This window comes from Cnephaeus nilssonii (assembly GCF_951640355.1).
Source record: "Cnephaeus nilssonii genome assembly, chromosome: 4".
Lineage (NCBI taxonomy): Eukaryota > Metazoa > Chordata > Mammalia > Chiroptera > Vespertilionidae > Cnephaeus > Cnephaeus nilssonii.
The window spans coordinates 86,850,040-86,869,107 of NC_137075.1; the positions used below are offsets into that span (position 1 = coordinate 86,850,040).

At 40.0% G+C, this 19,068-nt stretch overlaps 1 protein-coding gene across 2 annotated transcripts in view; it reads left to right on the forward strand.

The window, feature by feature from the left end:
• Positions 1-142: 142 nt before the first annotated feature.
• ZNF410 (zinc finger protein 410) overlaps positions 143-19,068 on the forward strand; it is a 41,213-nt gene continuing 22,287 nt past the window's right edge. Inside the window, exons 1-4 of one of the 2 annotated variants that reach the window (XM_079769036.1) lie at positions 143-280; positions 12,636-12,819; positions 14,450-14,585; positions 17,480-17,698. In XM_079769036.1, the coding sequence (XP_079625162.1) occupies positions 12,787-12,819; positions 14,450-14,585; positions 17,480-17,698 (388 nt within the window). In that variant the 5' untranslated portion in view covers positions 143-280; positions 12,636-12,786. The remainder of the gene's footprint in view (positions 281-12,635; positions 12,820-14,449; positions 14,586-17,479; positions 17,699-19,068) is intronic. The other variant, XM_079769035.1, reaches the window with a different exon arrangement.

The following is a 19,068-nucleotide window of genomic DNA, read 5'->3' on the forward strand; positions in this document are numbered from 1 at the left end:
CGAAGGCCGAGAGAGGATGAGTGGGAGGTGGGAGACCGCGGCGCCTTCGGTCCGGGCGCGGAGCCCTGCGCCGCAAACCAGGTTGCCCGGCGGCCCCTTGTACCCAATCTTACACCCGCCGGCCCCGACTCAGCCTGGAGGCGAGAGAGTGGGTGTGTGCGTGGGGGGCGGCCAAACTTCCTGTCCCGCGCTCGAGCTGCTTCCGGCAGGAGCCGGAAGACGCTGTGTGTGGACGGAATTCGGGACCGATTGACCCACGGGCGGCTGCAGGGGACGTAAGGTGAGCTCCAGGGCGGGCCGGACCACACTGGCTGGGCTAGGTGGTCCCCGAAAAAGAGGGAACCAATACCACCTCCTCGGGGGGCTCGGGCCCAGGGCGCCTCGGGGAGGACAGGGAAACCGCCCCCCTTAGGCACCCCTGCGGGACCTGGCGGGCCCGGGAGCGGCCGGTCTGAAGCCCCACGGCTTAGACCCTTCCCCTCGCGGGGTTTTGGGGCCGATGTGTCGGCTCCTTTGCTTGGTTTTGGGGGCCGGAGCGTGGGAACAAGACCGTCCTGAGAAAGCCGGAGTCAGCGAGTCCCGTGGGCGGGGGCTCCCTGCCCTGGCAGCCGGGGCCTGCCCGCGGACCTTGGGCCCGACACGAAGGCCGGCGCACTGGGGAAATGCGATGCCAAAGGGACTCCGCCCTGGATATCTCGTCCCCGAGCTGCCGCCTCTTACCTTCTGGGTCTGGGAGGAGGAAGGCTGCCGACTTAGAGGGGCCGGACTGCGGGTTTCTGCTTCGCCTGTCATTTCAAGGCAGGTCAGGGGTGTGGGCTGTGTGTGCAAGCCTGTATGCGTTTCGCAGGTTGAAGTTATCCTCTGTAGTTTCTTCAAATAACCGATAAAATTAGTTTATTAAAGTTTGTGTCACTTGCTCATGAGACTCTGAAATGCATTTAGGCACTATTTGGAGGTTAAATACTATGAACGTGGGACCTAAGAATTTGCACTTCTTCCTCACTTTGGCAAAAGGTCAGTGCAGCGTATTTTCAAAGAGACTAAAAAAACATCTTGAAATAAAGTCAGGGACATTTTGTTGTTAAGGAAGAAATTCCACTTTGTGTTATCTTCGTGTGGACAGTCAACTAAACTAGCAGAAGATTTAGGTTCTAGTTTTTAAAGTTCTACATTGAAGCAGATGCCTAATTTTTGGCAAGTTACGTAATCTCTAGCTTTTGGCTTTTTCTTTTTTCTCTGTAAATTAAAGAGCTTACCTATTTATTCAGCAAATATTTCCTGAGTGTTTACTTTGTACACAGCATCGTCCTAGGTTAATGGAAAAAGGGTGAATAAACTCAAACCTAACCAATGAAAAAAATTCCCATGTAGACAACTAACACCCAAAGGAAAATGAAATAATTGCTAAAAGAGGGGTTAAACTGTTTTGTGAAAACACCGAGGTAAGGACAGATTTGTTCTGACTGGAGGGAAAGGATCAGAGAGTCTTAATGGATGAGATGACATTTGAGTTGAATTTTAAAGGTGGGGAAGGATTTCACAAGATCAGATCTAGATTGGGGGTGTTTACTACTGATTGAAGAACTAGCCCAAGCAAAGACCTTGAGCACTGACAAAGGTTAGTGTGTTCATTTAATAGTGAATTTAGTGTGGCCTGGAGTAAATAGTTTATTAAGGAATAGAGTGGATGCTGGTGTTTGAAGACATGTAGAATATTTAAAATGCCATGTTTAGGTGTTTGACTACTGAGGCACTGAACTTTGAGTAAGGGGAATAATACAAACATTTCTATGTTTTGGAAAAAGATGGTTGGAAAGGGGAATTTTAAGGGCTGGGTGGCCAGATAGAAGCCTATTTTAATACTGTATTTGAAAGATAATGAGAAACCTAAACAGGGCATTACATTTGGGGGAATCAGAACCACTGGGATTATTTCAATAGGGAAGATGAAAGGGATTGTTAAAGATCTAGAATTTGCAGCTGAGTGGGAGAAAGATTGGGCAATAATTGAAATGAATGCTACAGGGAGAAGAACAGGTTTGGTGGTGGAGTTAATAATCTGGATTTAGTACATTGTTAGGTTGAGTTGCTGTTGGATAGCTATGTGGAGATAGTAGCAAGCAGTTAGAAAGTTTGAAGTTCAGAAGAGGTCAGGAATAGAGACAAAAATTTAGGTATCATTTGCAATGTCATTCATTTATTATACAGATTTATTCAGTGCCTACTAGGTGCTTACATGGAACCTTGTGTGGAAGCCCTTTAAGCTCGTAGTAAAGAAAACCTTAGAGCGTCACAGTATCAGAAATGACTCTGGAAGACCTAAATTCCTTATCCTATATAATAAAGAGGTAATATGCAAATTGACCATCAGTCCAAAACACAAGATGGTCGCCCCCATGTGGTCAAAGATGGCTTCCCCCATGTGGACACAAGATGGCTGCTACAAGATGGCTGGCAGAGGAGGGCGGTTGGAAGGGACCAGGCCTGAAAGGGAGTGCAGTTGGGGGCGATCAGGCCTTCAGGGGAGGGCAGTTGGGGTGGACCCAGGACTGCAGGGGAGGGCAGTTGGGGGCACCCAGGCCAGCAGAGGAGGTCAGTTAGGGGTGACCAGGCCAGCAAGGGAGGGCAGATAGGGGCAATCCGGCCGGCAGGGGAGAAGTTAGGCGTCGATCAGGTTGACGGGGGAGTGGTTAGGGGGTGATCAGGCTGGCAGTCAGAAGCAGTTAGAGGTAATCAGGCAGGCAGGCAGGCAGGTGAGCGGTTGGGAGCCAGCAGTCCTGGATTGTGAGAGGGATGTCCGACTGCCCGTTTAGGCCCAACGGGATCGGGCCTAAATGGACAATCGGACATCCCTTGAGGGGTTCCAGATTGGAGAGGGTGCAGGCTGGGCTGAGGAACACCCCCCCCCCCCCCCCCGCGTGCACAAATTTCGTGCACTGGGCCTCTAGTACTTACATAAAGTACTATGCCAGGTGCTGGGAAATATAGTAGTGGACAAGACTAGTTCTTCCCCTTGTTTATGGAGCCTGCAATTTATGGGATAGCCAGACAAAAAATAAATAAATACTGTATAAAAACAAATGAAAGAATTAGAAATTGTGATTAGTGAGGATGTTAGAGGGAGTATGGCGAACCTTCTTTGAGTAAAGTATCAGGGAAAGCCTTTCTAAATGAGTTAACAGTTAAACTGAACTCTGAAGGATTAAGACAAACAAAAAAGGAGCTAACCAATGGAAGAGAATGGTAAAAGCATTCCTAGGGAGAGCAAATGTCATGTGCAAATCCATAATATAAGAAAGATGTGTTCTAGGAGCTAAGGGGAGCTTCCTCTGGCTGGGACTTGGTGAGCAAGTAAAGGAGGGTGACTCTGGAGGGTGGAGACGCAGGAATGGCTCACAGAGGTTTTTACAGGCCAGAATAAGGAGTTTGGATTTTGTCGAGACACATTGGAAAGCTTAGAGAAGAATTTCAACAGGGAAGTGTATCTATAATAGGATTCACATTTCAAGATGATAATTATTGCTGTGAAGAGAACAGAATGGAGGGTGGCAAGAATAGAAGCAGGGAGACCAGTTAGGAGACGGTAACAGTGCTTTAGGGAAGAGGAGATGGTGGCCTGGAGTAGGGTGGTAGCAGTAGAGAAAGAAGTAGGTGGATTTGCTATATTTCCTCTTTTGGAGATAGAATCAATAGGACTTGCAGCTGGATTGAATATTGGGAGCAAAGGAAATAAAGTAATAAAGATTACTCCTAAATGACGTAAATAGTGGTCCTTGAGTAGAGGGTTGTGGTGAGAGGGGCTGGTAGGGAATGATGGGAAACAGGCTTGAGAGAGAATTTGTTTTGAACATGTTAAAATTGAGATATTAAGTTAAAATGTTAAGTAGAGATGTATATACATGTCTGCAGCTCAGAGGAGATATCTGGGCTACAGATAAAAATTTTGGAGACCATATGATTTAAAGCCAAGGGAACTGGATGAATTCACAAGAGGGAGAGAGTATAGCAAGAAAAACGGATCTGAAACCTATCCTGAGGAACATTAACATTTAGGGGCTGAGTGGAAGAGGACTATAGGAGTTATCAAAGGAGATTAGAGAGATGGCCAATAAGGTAGAGTGAAATAAGGAACATGTATCTTGGAAGCAAAAAGAATCGTGTTTGAGAAAGGAGGCAGCGCTTTTGAGAAACGGTGCCAATTATGCCTCTTCGGTTGCAAGTGAAAAAGAGAAATTTTTAACTTTATTTCAGAAGAGGAATTTATAACTAGGATGTGAGCAACTCACAGAACCAGAGAAAATGCTGAAGGCCCTGACTTTATAAAGGACAGGAATATGAGCAGCCCCAGGGGGGGCTGCTAACTGCATTACTGGAATGAATGGGCTGCTGCAGCATTTTTCAGTCCTGAGTTACTTTCAGGATTCATGTTCTCAGGAAAAGTGTCTGATTTGTTCAACATGGATCAAGTGTCCAATAGTTGGCCAGGATAGAAAAGAATGTCTTAATCTGTAGTCCTGCCAAGAATGTAATTAATGGGGAGGGGTAGATCCCCAAACAGAATGGATCCTGTCACCCAGGCAGGGGAAATGAATGTAGGACAGTCAAAAACAATAGTTGTCCATTGCAAAGGTCAAGTAAGATGAGGACAGTAAAGTGTCCATTGGATTTGGCAACATGAGGATCATGGGTTATCTTTACAAGAGAGGTTTTGGTGAATTGATGGGGTTGGGTAATGATTGGAGATGAGAAAGTAGAAACAACTCTTGATGAATTTAGCTTGTAGAGAATTAGGATTGTAGAGAAATGGGGAGGTGAATGGAATAAGATTCAAAGCTATAGGAATGGAGCACCCAGAAGATCCTGGGAAGAGAAAGGGGAAGGCCTAGGGTGGACCCTGGTTTTAAAACTCATTCTGGCTTCACAGTTCTATATTCCAAATTTCTTTCGTTAGTACCTGTTACCACTTTATCATTAGAATTTAATCAACTCCCATAATGTGCTAGGTATGATACAGAAAGTTACCTCGTTTTCCTGTTCCCAGCACTACCATGTTATACCAAAATTTAAACTGCTCTTTTAAAATAAATTTTAAGTCTTTGTAGTTTATTAATATCAGTAGAGTTTTTGTTTTCATTTTTCAATGATTACTGACTTGTCTGGGTCTATATCTGTGGTCAGCCACAGGTGGCGATGAAGGGAGCTGAGAAGCAGATTGGCCCATGGTCAGAGAGACTAGTCCTTTTGGTTGAAATCATGTGCTTTATTTTAGCCTTTGTATGAATGGTGACCAGTTGGGGGGAGCACAATGTTTCTCAATTTCTTTTTTCCTCTACCCACCCACCTTCCACTTCTTTCTAAAACTGGGTCAAGGTCAAAGCATTGTTGACCTTCCTCAAGTTAGAGCAGTACTGCTATTCTGGGCTTTGATTTCTAGGGTGGAATTACTTTGCCTTTTATTTTTATTTACTTTGTATCCTCAGTTGAGGATATGTTCTTATTGATTTTAGAAAAAGAAAGGGAGGGAGAGAGAAAGAGAAACATCGATGTGATCGGTTGCCTCCTGTACACATTCGGACAAGGGATCAAACCTGAAACCTAGGTATATGCCTTGACCGGGAATTGACCTTTTGGTGTTCTGGACAACACTAACCCACTGAGCTACCCAGGGTCACTTTGCTTTTTAGAGGTTAACACAATGATCTATGTCTTTTATGAGGCAAAGTAGTAAAAGCCCCTGGTCATCTTTCCCTTGGAAATACACTCCCTTCTGCATAGCAATCAGGACTGAGACAGGAGACTTGTATCATCTCTGTTCCCCTGTTGCTTGCTTACTTTGGATTGGTTTTCTCTCCCAGTTATGTGAGAGGTCTGCATTGGGGTTTGGGACCAAAAACTTCTTTTTGTTGCTGGTCATTTGCCTAGTTTGTAATATTTTCCTCTGCAGAACTCACAGGGAGGGCCTGAAGATAAGATTCAAGTAATCTATTTCACCAAAACTCCAACAACAATAATGGCTGATTGTTTGTAATACACACACACACACACACACACACACACACACACACACACACATATTTACATTGAGTTCAGAGGAAGGTAGAGGGAGAGAGAGATAGAAACTTCAATGATGAGAGAGAATCATTGATCGGCTGCCTCCTGCACACCCCCTACTGGGGATGGAGCCCACAACTCGGGGCATGTGCCTTGACTGAGAATCGAACTGTGACCTTCTGGTTCATAGGTTGATGCTCAACCACTGAGCCACATTGGCTGGGATTAATATATATTAAAAGCAGGTTTATATCAATGGGTTTACACTTTGTATGTGATGCTATCCTATATAATAAAACGCTAATATGCAAATTGTCCCCGTGGGCGGGAGTTCGACCAACCGGGAGTTAGACATGTGCTGACCACCAGGGGGTGCCGCAGAACATGGCGGGCGTTGGCGATGCAGCGCTAGCAGCGGGTGGCAGTGGAGGCACTGCCGGCCCCCATGGGCCCTGTCAAGAGTGGGACTGCGGCCCTGGCCGGTTTGGCTGGGTGGATAGAGTGTTGGCCTGCGGACTGAAGGGTCCCAGGTTTGATTCCGGTCAAGGGCATGTACCTTGGTTGCAGGCACATCCCCAGTAGGGGGTGTGCAGGAGGCAGCTGATCGATGTTTCTAACTCTCTCTCTCCCTTTCTCTCTGTAAAAAATCAATAAAATATATATTAAAAATAAAAAAGAGTGGGACTGCAGCGCGATGGTGGAGCAGGTGAGCAGGTGGCGCCAGGCCAAGGCAGGTGCGAGCGGGGACCCTGGTCGCCCCGCTGGTCACCCCACAGATTGGCCCTGATCACCTGCCAGGCCTAGGGACCCTACCCATGCATGAATTTTGTGCACCGCATCTGTAGTGTTTAACATATGTATTTTAGACATTTTGAAGTTACTTTAATACAGTGTTTTTCAATCTGTGGGATGTAACCTGTTAGCAGCTTGTGAGATCAGTTTATTGGGTCTCATCATTAAAAAATTTTTTTCAGAGTGCATGAGAGTAGTATAGTATAGGTTAGTATTGTTTCATGAAACTATGTTATCTGTGTGTGTTTAGTTTATTGAGTTATGATGGAAAATGTATCTTACTGTGGATTGCAGTCTCTATAGGAAATTTGGACTCAGTAATAAAAGGCAGAGTTCTTAACATTTTATGTATACTAGATAGACTTACTTGTTTCTTAAGCACCTATTTAGAAGTTTTATTTCTGAAGAATTTTATAATCATTTCTATTGACTGATAAAAATAATCCTAGGGTTGATCTGTTTCATTTCTATATTTCAGATGAGTTTCCTGGGGCCAAGAAGATGAGTAGCTTGCCCGGGTCTCAACCTAGTCAGAGGCAGAATTAAGATTTCTGCTTTAGAGACCTTGCATTTTTGTTTTTAAAAAAACCTATCTCAGCTTCTTTATTTAATTTGTTTAGCTACTTAGTGTTAATGCATAATTTGTTCAATGATGTTGGGTGTATTGCAGAAAAAGAATGCAGCTTATTAAACTTTAGTCCCCAGGATTTGTTTATTTGGCTAAAAACAGAAGGAGAGTTGTTCTCAGGATGGTCCTGATCATAGAGATTGCTGTTGTCCTAAATCTCCTTTGCTATTGTTAGAATTCTCTAATTCTTTTCAAGCCTTGTGTTTTGCTTTGGTTCATTGCAGAGGTTTTTTTGTCTGCATTCTTTTTCATCTCTAGGCTGACTACAAGCTAACATTCAATTATAGCAGTGACAGGGTCAGTGGATTTCTAAAAAATATAATATATATGCTGGGCCAATTTTTTTAAAGCAGTCTAATATGCTTTGCTGGCCATGCACACAGTAAAAGGGGAGAGGGAAATAGAATCTGAACAGTGCTACTTTGACCAATTTCTGAGATCAGTTTGTTTTGTTGTAAAGTCTTAATCTAGAGCCAAGATTCCTTACTTATGATTTGTGGAAAATATGATTCGATGGGCCTGGCCTTGGTTGCTGATAGTTAAATGTTGTTGTCTCTTCCATTATTTATGGAGCTAAATTAGTACATTTTCTATTTTAAAGGAAATAAAGATATACATTTTGCCTGTCCACCAGCTACAGATACAAAGTAAAAATGAACAAATATTACTATCCACATTAAAGAACTTTGGATGATTTAGGTGACTGCTGTGTATATTGCATTTTTAATCTCTTATCTTAATTAATAGCATAAGAAAGCCAGGGAAGAAATTTCCTCTGATACCCATAATTTTTCTGAAAATAGCTTCCCTTTGAGTAAGAGCAGTGCCTTTCACTTCAGTGTCATATAAATTGCATTTAAATGAAAAACATTGCATTGGGACTCTCCCTCCCCCCCAATACTGGCAGATTATTTTTATTTTAAATATACTCAAACATAAAGCTAGATAATTCTTATACCTCCTATGCTGAGCCTTTATAGCTCTTAATCAACTGCAACATCAAAACAAATTTACAAATCAATAATAGTAGTGCCACAATCAGTGGGTTTCTAAAATATATATGCTAAACAAAGATTATTTTCTTTAAGCAGTCTAATATGTTTTGATGGCCATGGGGAACCATGTACATCATAAAATTTAGATTATCAAGATTATGTCAGTTGTTGCCATGGATTTATATCTTCATGAATAAGTATACAGATGTAAGCAATACCATACAACAAGAAAATTCAAATTAACATTCATATTAATTTGGTAGAGATGTTGTTTGTTAAAATGAACTACATATTTAATGTTGAGCTTAACAGTGGAAAGATTTAGCCTTGGATTCAGTAATATATTTCATTTGTTTCTAAATTTTAACTTTAGTAATACTAGTGCAGAAGATAGCATACAAGGTAGTATTTGTAATGTCAAGGCATTGTTACACAGTTTATGATAATCAGATCTTATACTTAACCAAAGGTGACTGAGAAGTCCTTGAATGCCAGTTTTAATGAGGTATTGTTTGATGACTATGTAGAGTTAGAATTGCCTTATTCAATTAAAGATTTGCTTTGCAAGTGAAAAGATAACATAGAATGGAAGAAAGGTTGTGCAAACCATATATCTGATAAGGTCTAAGATATGAACATATGCCCAATAAGCACAGGAAAAGATGCTCAGCATCATTAACCATCAGGTAATGTAACTCAAAACCACAGTGAGTTACTACATCATACCCATTAGGATGGCTATTCTAGAGAAGGCAGATACTAACAAGAGTTGGTAAGGGTGTGGAGAAATTAGATCCCTCTTATATACTACTGGTGGGATTGTAAAGTGACACAACCACTTTGGAAAATAGCCTGGTATTCCTCAGGAGGTTAAACATAGTTACCAAATGACCTAGCGATTTCACTCCTAGATATGTACAGAAAAGAATGAAGACGTATGTCCATGCAAAAACTTGTACATGAATGTTCATAGCAACATCTGTACTAATAATAGAGGAATATGCAAACTTTCTGGGACGCCGTCACAGTAACAGTAACGACCGAACAGCAGGCTGCATGGGACAACCAGGCCAGCAGGGGGGTTAGTGAGGGACGAGCAAACAACTGAACAGCAGGCTGCGTGGGGCAACCAAGCCGTCAGGGGTTAGTGAGGGACGACCAAATGACTGAACAGAAGGCTGCGTGGGGCGACCAGGTCGGCAGGGGGGCAGTTGGGGGCAACCAGGCCAGTGGGGGGAGGGGGGGTTGGGGGCGACCAGGCTGGTGGGGGTGGGGGGCAGTTAGGGGCAATCAGGCAGGCAGGCAGGTGAGCAGTTAAGAGCCAGCAATCCCGGATTGTGAGAGGGATGTCCGACTGCTGGGGATCGGGCCTAAACCGGCAGTCGGACATCCCCTGAGGGGTCCCGGATTGGAGAGGGTGCAGGCTGGGCTGAGGGGGACCCCCCCTCATGAATTTCGTGCACCGGGCCTCTAGTTATGCATAATAGCCAAACTGGGGAAACAACTGAAATGTGGAAACAACCCAAATGTCCATCAATTGATAATTTGATAAATAAAATGTATATCCATACAGTAGAATAGTATTTGGCTACAAAAAGAAATGGTGTACCAATACATGCTACATACAGTAAGGATAAACCTTGGAAACTTCATGCTAAGTGAAAGCAGCCAGGCACAAAAGATCACATATATAATTCCATTTATAAAAATGTCTAGAGTAGGTAAATCCATACAGGCAGAAAATAGATTAGTAGTTGCCTAAACCTGCTCAGTGAAGGGTTTGGGAGAAAATGGGTACAGGTTTTCTTTTTTTGGGATGACAAAAATGTTATAAAATTGATTGTGGTTATGTTTGCACAACTGAATATACTAAAAACATTGTACTTGTCCTCTTTAAATAAGTGAATTGTATGGTATGCAAATTATATCTCAGTGAAGCTGTTATTTTAAAAAATTTGCATTGCAGTTTTTGAAATCTGTTACATGGGTAACTGGAATTAGGAATAGAGTTGAATTGCATTTGCCATCACACTTAGCTGGAGCTGTGTTAAAGATGAGATCCACACAGTACATTTACTATGGTACTGAGTGCTCCAATACAGATTCTTTTGAGGTCATCCTGCCTATTGTACTGCATCCGACTATTCTCTCTTTTGCTTACACAGCACACATAACAAACCACAAATTTGGATACCAAAATTGTATGGCAGTTCTCAGTAATAATACAGATACCCATTTATTCCAGAAAGTGATTGTTCTAATTTTTAAGATTATCATTGAAATGAAAACACTAAAATAAAAGGGAGTCATAGATAACTATGGATTGAGAAATGATGATGTAGAGGTGATCCTTAAACTATAAGAGAAGTGGCAGCTTCCTTTTCTAAGTTGTTATTACAGCTTTGCAAAAGTGTTTAAGATCTGCTATATCTGATTTTTCCCTTGTTCAGGGCACATATTCTTATCCTTTATTTTTCATTAGGTAAGGAAACAGAAACCCATCTCTGGAGCCAGCACCATTAGTTTCTTTAAAAAAAAAATTGAACAAATATAAAGACAGTAAATAATTGTCTAGTTTCTTAGAGATTTACAATCCTGGAATCTCAAAATTGTAGGAACATTAAGAATAACCTAAACAAACATTTGGTAATTTCTTGGCTTCTTGAGATGAGCTGGAATTGGGGAAAGAGAATTCTTAAACCTTGGTGATTCAAGATCAGATTTGAGAGATGTAATCACTATTCATGCCAACTATTCATGCCAACCTCCTCTGTGGGTAGGAGTTTGGCTCTGCAGCTTAATAACTTGGACAAGTGATATATTGAGCCTTGGTTCCTTTCAAAGTAAAAGAGGGATGGATAAGCCACATTGAGCTATTATAGTACTTGAATGAGAAAAATGTGTGTGAAAGGAAAAGTTGGAGATTTATGCTACTTTATGTGGGAAACAACATTTTATTTACATCTTGTAAATAAATTTTTAATGATGAAAAATACAGATTTCTAGCAGCTAACAAAAGGGAGAGGAAGGAACTATCAGGGCAGTAACACTTATTCAGGTACATCTAAATGCTCTTTTTGTAGAGTAAATCTTTCTAACTCTTTACTTTACCTTGGTATTAATTGAAAATTCTCATCTTGAGTACATTTTACACTGTATGATCACTTTGTATATAGTAGTGCTCCCAATTTTAACAATAATTGTACAAAATAAAGTGAACTCACTTTGCCAAAATCCCAGGGGGGAAATTAAGCTATAAGAAAGTAAGAATTTCAATTATGGGGAGAAAACAGCTGCATCAGGGTCCTGAGAGTACTACTTTGGGAAAATATTATTCAAATTTTGACTGACTCGAAATACTTTTAGAAAAATTGGGAAATTGAGAAAATAGTCACACCAGCCTACCACCCAATTAACTACCATCACAGCTGTGTGAATTTCCTTTCACTTTTTCTTATGCTTACCTTAACTAGTTTTAATATTGGCAAGTGTGTAATTTCATATTTTGTTTTTTTAAAAATATATTTCTTTATTGATTTCAGAGAGGAAGGAAGAGGTAGAGAGAGATAGAAACATCAGTAATAAGAGAGGATCATTGATTGGCTGCCTCCTGCATGCCCCCTACTGGGGATCGAGCCCGAAACCCAGGCACCTGCCCTTGGCCAGAATCGCACCTGGGACCCTTCAGTCTGCAGGCCGATGCTCTATCCACTGAGCCAAACTGGCCAGGGCTCATATTTTGTTTTTGTAATTTAACCAACATTTTCTAATTATTGGGTATAATTTAATCAACACTCCTCAATTGTTGGGTATATGCATGTATTTATATGTTGTTTGAAGTTGCTTATTATCACAGATGATAAGATGAAATTCTTTGGATATATAGCTTTTCTCATATTTAAGAACTTTCGTTAGAATAGGTTAGTAGAAATAGAAATTCTACATCAAAGTAAAACTTTTTATGGGTTTTGATACCTACTGAGTTTGTTCTATTTTAAAACAATTGTTTTAGGACGAATTCTTTATTGCTTGCTGTGGATATACCAGGGTGGGAAATAGTGGAAAAGGACATGCAACTTATGATTATTATAGTAGATAAAGTCTTTGTCTGTTTAGCTACATTTTTCCTCTGCTCTTAATATTCTCTCTCTCTCTTTCCCTTATTTTAGGCTAAATTGATTACCCACCCAGCACAGCATCTTACAGGAAAAGCATAGCATGTCCTAGAGGAATATGAGCATAAACAGGAAGGTGTCATTGACTTTGAATTAAAATTTTAACTTGTCCCCTGAACAGCTATAGGATTTGGAAGCTGAATCAATGTTATCAGATGAGTTAGAATCCAAACCAGAGGTGAGCCAAATCAGCTTGTTTTGTTTTCTTTTTAGTGGGCTGTATTCCAAAGGTTGTCCTTATTTAGTTTGGGGGTCAACAGACTTTTTCTGTAAAGGGCCAGATAGTAAAATTTTAGTCTTTGGGGGCCATATTGTTTTGTGTTTTTTTAAAATATATATTTTATTGATTTTTTACAGAGAGGAAGGGAGAGGGATAGAGAGCCAGAAACATCGATGAGAGATAAACATCAATCAGCTGCCTCCTGCACACCCCCTACTGGGGATGTGCCCGCAACCAAGGCACATGCCATTGACCGGAATCGAACCCGGGACCCTTCAGTCCGCAGGCCGACGCTCTATCCACTGAGCCAAACCGGTTTCGGCTGGGGGCCATATTGTTTTGATAGTAACTACTAGTTTATTATTTTTCTCTTTACTAAGTACTTTTTCAAAGATTTAAGAATTCCGTTTTTACCTCTTATGACTTTTAATATTTGTTATTTAATAAGTATAAAATTATACATCTAGATAATTATATGACAAAATTTTGTATTTTATATATGGCATATATGGGTAATGTGTGTATACATATGTAAATATTTACTACCACAAACCATTCTTTTATTAATTTTGCATATATCTGAAAGTATTTTCTTTCTAAATGTAATAGGACTTAAACTTTTTTTAAAAGGATTTTTATTGATTTTTAGAAAGAGAGGAAAGGAGAGGGAGAGAGAAACATCAATGTGAGAGTGCAACATCAATCGGTTGCCTCCCACATGTGGTCTAACCAGGGATCAAATCCACAACCTAGGTATGTGCTCCAAACAGGACTCAAACCTGCTACCTTTTGGTGTATGGGACAATGCTCCAACCAACTGAGCCACACTGGCCAGGGTGACATTTTTTTTTTTTTAATATCTTTTTATTGATTTTAGAGAGGGAGAGAGAGAAACATTGATCTCCTGCCTTCTGCATGCCCCCTACTGGGGATCAAGCCTGCAACCTGAGCATGTGCCCTGACCAGGAATTGAACCAGCAGCCTTTCAGTGCATGGGATGGTCCTCAACCAACTGAGCTACACCGGCCAAGACAACATTTTAAATTTTTATTTATTTTTCTCAACTTAAATATATCTGTGTTACACAATGAAAAGTCACTGAATTTGGAATCAAATTACTTAAGTTTGAAGACTGACACTGCTTCTAACTAGTTTTATGACCTTAGAAAAGTCATCCAGTGTCTTCAACTTGATTCCTTATCCTTAAAATACATGTTCAAGCTTACTGATTTATAGTGAGGCTTAAAAGAGCCGATACACAGAAAAGTGCTTTATAAAATGTAATCGGTACAATGTGGTTGAGTTTTTAATAGCCATCATTTAAAAATATAATTATTTTTTATCATTTATTTGTTTGGTGGAAGATGACAGAGGTTAAATTAATTACATAATTTAGCCTTTCTCCAGAACAGATGACTTGATAAAAATAACTTTAAATTTTATTTGTTGTTAATTTAGTTTTACACTGAATATGGCTGAGACTAGTGAGCAATTAAGACTTAATTATATCATCACCTTTTGGGAAATTCAGGTGTTATATCCATTCCTAACAACTTGTATATCTTTATGTTGTTTCCCCTTCCCCTAGCTCCTGGTACAGTTTGTTCAGAATACATCCATCCCATTGGGACAGGGGCTAGTAGAATCAGAAGCTAAAGACATTACTTGCTTGTCCCTCCTTCCAGTGACTGAGGCCTCAGAATGCAGTCGGCTAATGTTACCAGGTAAAAATTAAGAACACCACAGTTAAGATAAATGAGTCCTAAGAGCTTAGCCTACTCTATGGTACTGGTAGAATGGATTAACTGATTTTGTAACAGACTGGTGGAAACTGTAAAAATTAGGAATCGTGGAGAAAAAGGAGCCATGGGAGTCATAAGTGCATTGATAGTTTATCATAGGAATGGATATGATCACCCATAGAATATGAAAGTGAGAAGAAAAGAAGGCTAAGGTAGAACGCCTTGGAATGTACTGTTTAAGGAGGAGAGCCTGTGGAGGGAAGAAGGGAAGTCTGGAGTAGTATGGGAATACTGGCATAGAGTACAGGCATGGAACCCCAGGGAATAGTCAATGTGTCACATGTTCCTAAGAGGCCCAGTGAGATAGGGTCAATAAGGCCTTTGTTGACCTACCAAGACCTGTTCCATGGAAAGGGGGTAGAAAGCCAGGCTGCAGTGGATTGCAATACTTGTGTAAGATAAGTATAGAGGAAGTATCTATATTTTTATAAAGACTCCTGTTATGGGAAGGAAAAAGAGAAGGATGTAAGATAGATGGAAGAATTCTTCTCTCACATTTGAAATATTTAAGGGTGGTTTTTTGCTAAAAGAAAAGAGCCAGTTAGAGAAGTTGTGGACAGAAAATGTGGATAATTGGTGAGGAGGCTTCAGGAGAGGTAGAATGAAGTCAAATGCTAAGCATAGGGAAGTGAAATTATTAGCTTTGGATGGGAAGAGGGTGATCCAAAGCTAATAATCTCCTTGACTATTACCAAGGAGAACATTATTTTTAGATGCAATGAATTCTTTGTTTCCTGGTCCTTGTTTTAAAATTTGGAATACTAATGTTAAATCAGGTGAGGATCAATATTTATTGGTGACAAATTATTTGTTATAGTCTTCTGGTTACTGTCTTCTAGTGGTGTTTCTTTTTCTTTTATTTTTTTCAAGTGACTTTAAATCTTTTTCAATGTTTAAAGATTCAAGAAGGGCAGATATAATGAACTAACCAAATGTTGACTTAAGGTTTCCCTAACTAGCTCCAAATTTTTCCACATTTCCTACCTTTCAATTCCCATTTTTCTATTAGTATATTGGGAGTCTTTTCATATGTTTATAGATTTTCAATATATGAAAATTTCCACGTGCTAATAAATTTTGATCTTCATTAGGCTTTCCCCCCAACTTTTCTCTCCCAATTTTAACTTATTATTTTATCTTATTTTTTTATTGTTTAAAGTATTAACATATGTCACCTCCCCCCCCCAATTTTAACTTATTGAATAAATATTTAACAATAATAAAGGAAATGAAAACAGAATCAAAAGCATGTCTTCTTTTGCACATTACCTTCTTTTAGTTTTAATTTTGATTTAAAATATTTTCAAGAACCAATTGTAGATAATAAATGCAAACTCATATGTACTCACCTCTCAGCTCATGAAATACAATATTACAATAGCAAATGTATCTGCACAAAACTCCCTAATCTCATTCCCCTCCCTCTTAAAGTATGTGTGTATCATTCTATGGATGGCCTGCATGTTTTCTTTTTACTTGAGATATATGATAGATTCAGAAAAGTATAAAACCATATGGATATACATATTGAATATTGTAAAGAAGATACCAACCACTTAATAAAGAAGTAGAACATTGCCAGCTCCTAAGCCCTCCATGGAGCCCTCTCTGATAAAGACAACCTCTGTTGTCCCATAGGTCACCACTGTCCTTAGCTTTTGAGACAGTTCTTTGTTTCCAAGTTTCCAGTAACTACCCAAGTCTAAGTAACGCAGTTTGATTTTAGCTGTTTTTGGACTTTAAATTAATGGAATTATATGCAAGTATGTTGTACCTTTCTTCCTTTACTAATACTCTGTATTTGTGAGATTAATCCAATTCATTCTTGTGTGTGTAGCTATGGTTTGTTTGATTTCATTGCTCTAGAGCATTCTGTTATATGAGTGTACCACAATATTCATGCCACAATTGATGAATATTCACTTATTTTCTATTGTTCAATGACAAACTGTGTCTCTATGAGCTTTATTTAAAAAAAATTGTGGTAAAATATACATAACAAAATTTACCATTTAACCAATTCTATGGTATTAAGTATATTTACATTGTTGTGCAACTTCATTAGGCTTTGACATGGCAAAACTGCCCCTAGGCTTCCACTTTTATTCCTATAATTTTGTCTATTATCTCCTTAAAATAGGAAAAATTGTTATCCGCCTTTGATAGAGATGAAGGAAACTCTGAAAACAATGGATGCTTCAGCACTGTAGTTCAGGTCCTCATTACATTGCAACCAAATCCTTTGTAAACTCATCTCCGTCTTACAATAAAATTAGAAAGTATTTTGATTATTTCTTTATATCCAGTGTAAACCTGGACTATAATGAAACATATTGATGATTCTATAAAATTTCAGTTATTTCCCCAGCTATGCTCCCCCCTCTCCCTCAATAATTCACCAGAACTGTCACATACATGGAAGGGATCTCTCCCAAAGAAAAATAATATAAAATTTAGAGCCTATTCTTAGGTTAATATTCATTGTATGACCATGTTTTTTAAGGGAAAAGTACTGATTTCTGGCCTCAAAAGGACAAAGGTCTATAATTCCAAATGTGGATGGTTGGTTATTAGTTACTGCCAGGTGTTAGAGGAGTATGTCCCTCACTTTTTGGCTGACTCCCTTTAGAACTTAAAGCCATCTCTCTGTTCTTTTCTGGGGCAAATTTTGTATTTGTAAAATGAAAATGTTGTCTGTTCCTATATGGGTGTTAGATAATAAGGGATGTTACAAGGGTATTAGGTGCTATGTATCAAAATTGTGAGCTCTTTGGAAATAGGTGCTTTATAAAACTGCACTATTTTTTCTTTACTAGATGATACTCCAAATCATACTAATTCCTCCAAGGAGGTCCCTCCTTCAGCTGTGTTAAGAAGCCTTCAGGTGAATGTGGGCCCAGACGGAGAAGAGACAAGGGCTCAGACTGTACAGAAGTCCCCAGAGTTTTTGTCCACTCCAGAGTCTCCTAGCCTGTTACAAGATCTACAGCCAAGTGATAGCACTTCTTTTATTCTTCTTAACCTAACAAGAGCAGGTATTTTTTTTTATCCTTTTCTGAACTCTGCTCATGCTTAAAAAAAATTGTGGTGGGCCATATTTAACTCAGTCATACTTAAAATGAAATGAAGCTTTATTATTTTATTACTTTGGAGAATTGGTATAGTCTAGTGATCAATTCAGTGTGGATAAAGAGAGGGAAGACTCTAGGGTGACTCAAAAGTTTCTTGTATGGGAAATTAGGTGGTGCCGGTCACCAAGATATTGAACACAGAAAGAACAGGGCTGGAGGGAGGATGATTAGTTCCTATTTGTGCCTGTTGATGTTGAGCTATGGGAGGGACATTCAGGAGTAGGAATCCTTTAGTGTTAGAAACAAATCCAGAGCTGTAGAGAGGTCTGGTGTGAAATATGTAGTTTTGGTGCTTATCAGCATTCAGGAAATGTATGAAACAGCAGGATTCTTTGATTCAGTAGTAGCCTAGAACCGTGGTCGGCAAACTGTGGCTCGCGAGCCACATGCGGCTCTTTGGCCCCTTGAGTGTGGCTCTTCCACAAAATACCACGGCGTGGGCGAGTCTATTTTGAAGAAGTGACATTAGAAGAAGTTTAAGTTTAAAAAATTTGGCTCTCAAAAGAAATTTTAATCGATATTTGGCTCTGTTGACTAATGAGTTTGCCGACCACTGGTCTAGAACATCAACAGAAAAATAGGCAAATCTGGGACTATGGGAAAAACCCAGACATTTATGAGGATAACAGAAGAATAGGAAGAAATTGCTAATGGGGTGGGGAGGAGGTAATAAAGGGTAAAGGGGATCAAATATATGGTGACGGAAGGAGATTTGACTTTGGTTGGTAAACATACAATGCAATATACAGATGATGTGTTATATAACTATACACTTGAAACCTGTATAACTTTATTAACCAATGTCACCCTAATAAATTTAATAAGGAAATAGAATGTGAGTGGTATAGGGGCATCCAAAGGAGGAAAATGTTTTAAAGAAGAGAAGTTACTAAATCATGCCAAATACTTCAGAATGGGCTAGTGAGATGAGGACTAGTGACTTTAGCAAGAGCAATTGTTTTTGCAGTAGTAGAGGTGGAGGCCAGGGTTAAAGAGATGGGGAGTAGCCCTGGCCAGATGGTCAGTGGTTAGAGCACTGGCCTGCGGACTGAAGGGTGGCAGGTTCTATTCCCAGTCAAGGGCATGTACCTCTGTCACAGGTTCCCCAGCCCCAGTAGGGGCACCTGCAAGAGACAACCAGTCCATGTTTCTCTCTCTCTGCCCCCTCCTCCTTCCATCCTTCCATTTTCTCTATAAGTCAATGGAAAAAATATCCTTGGGTGAGGATTAACAAAGAGAGAGAGAGATGGGGAGTAGGTGGCAGGTGAGAAAGT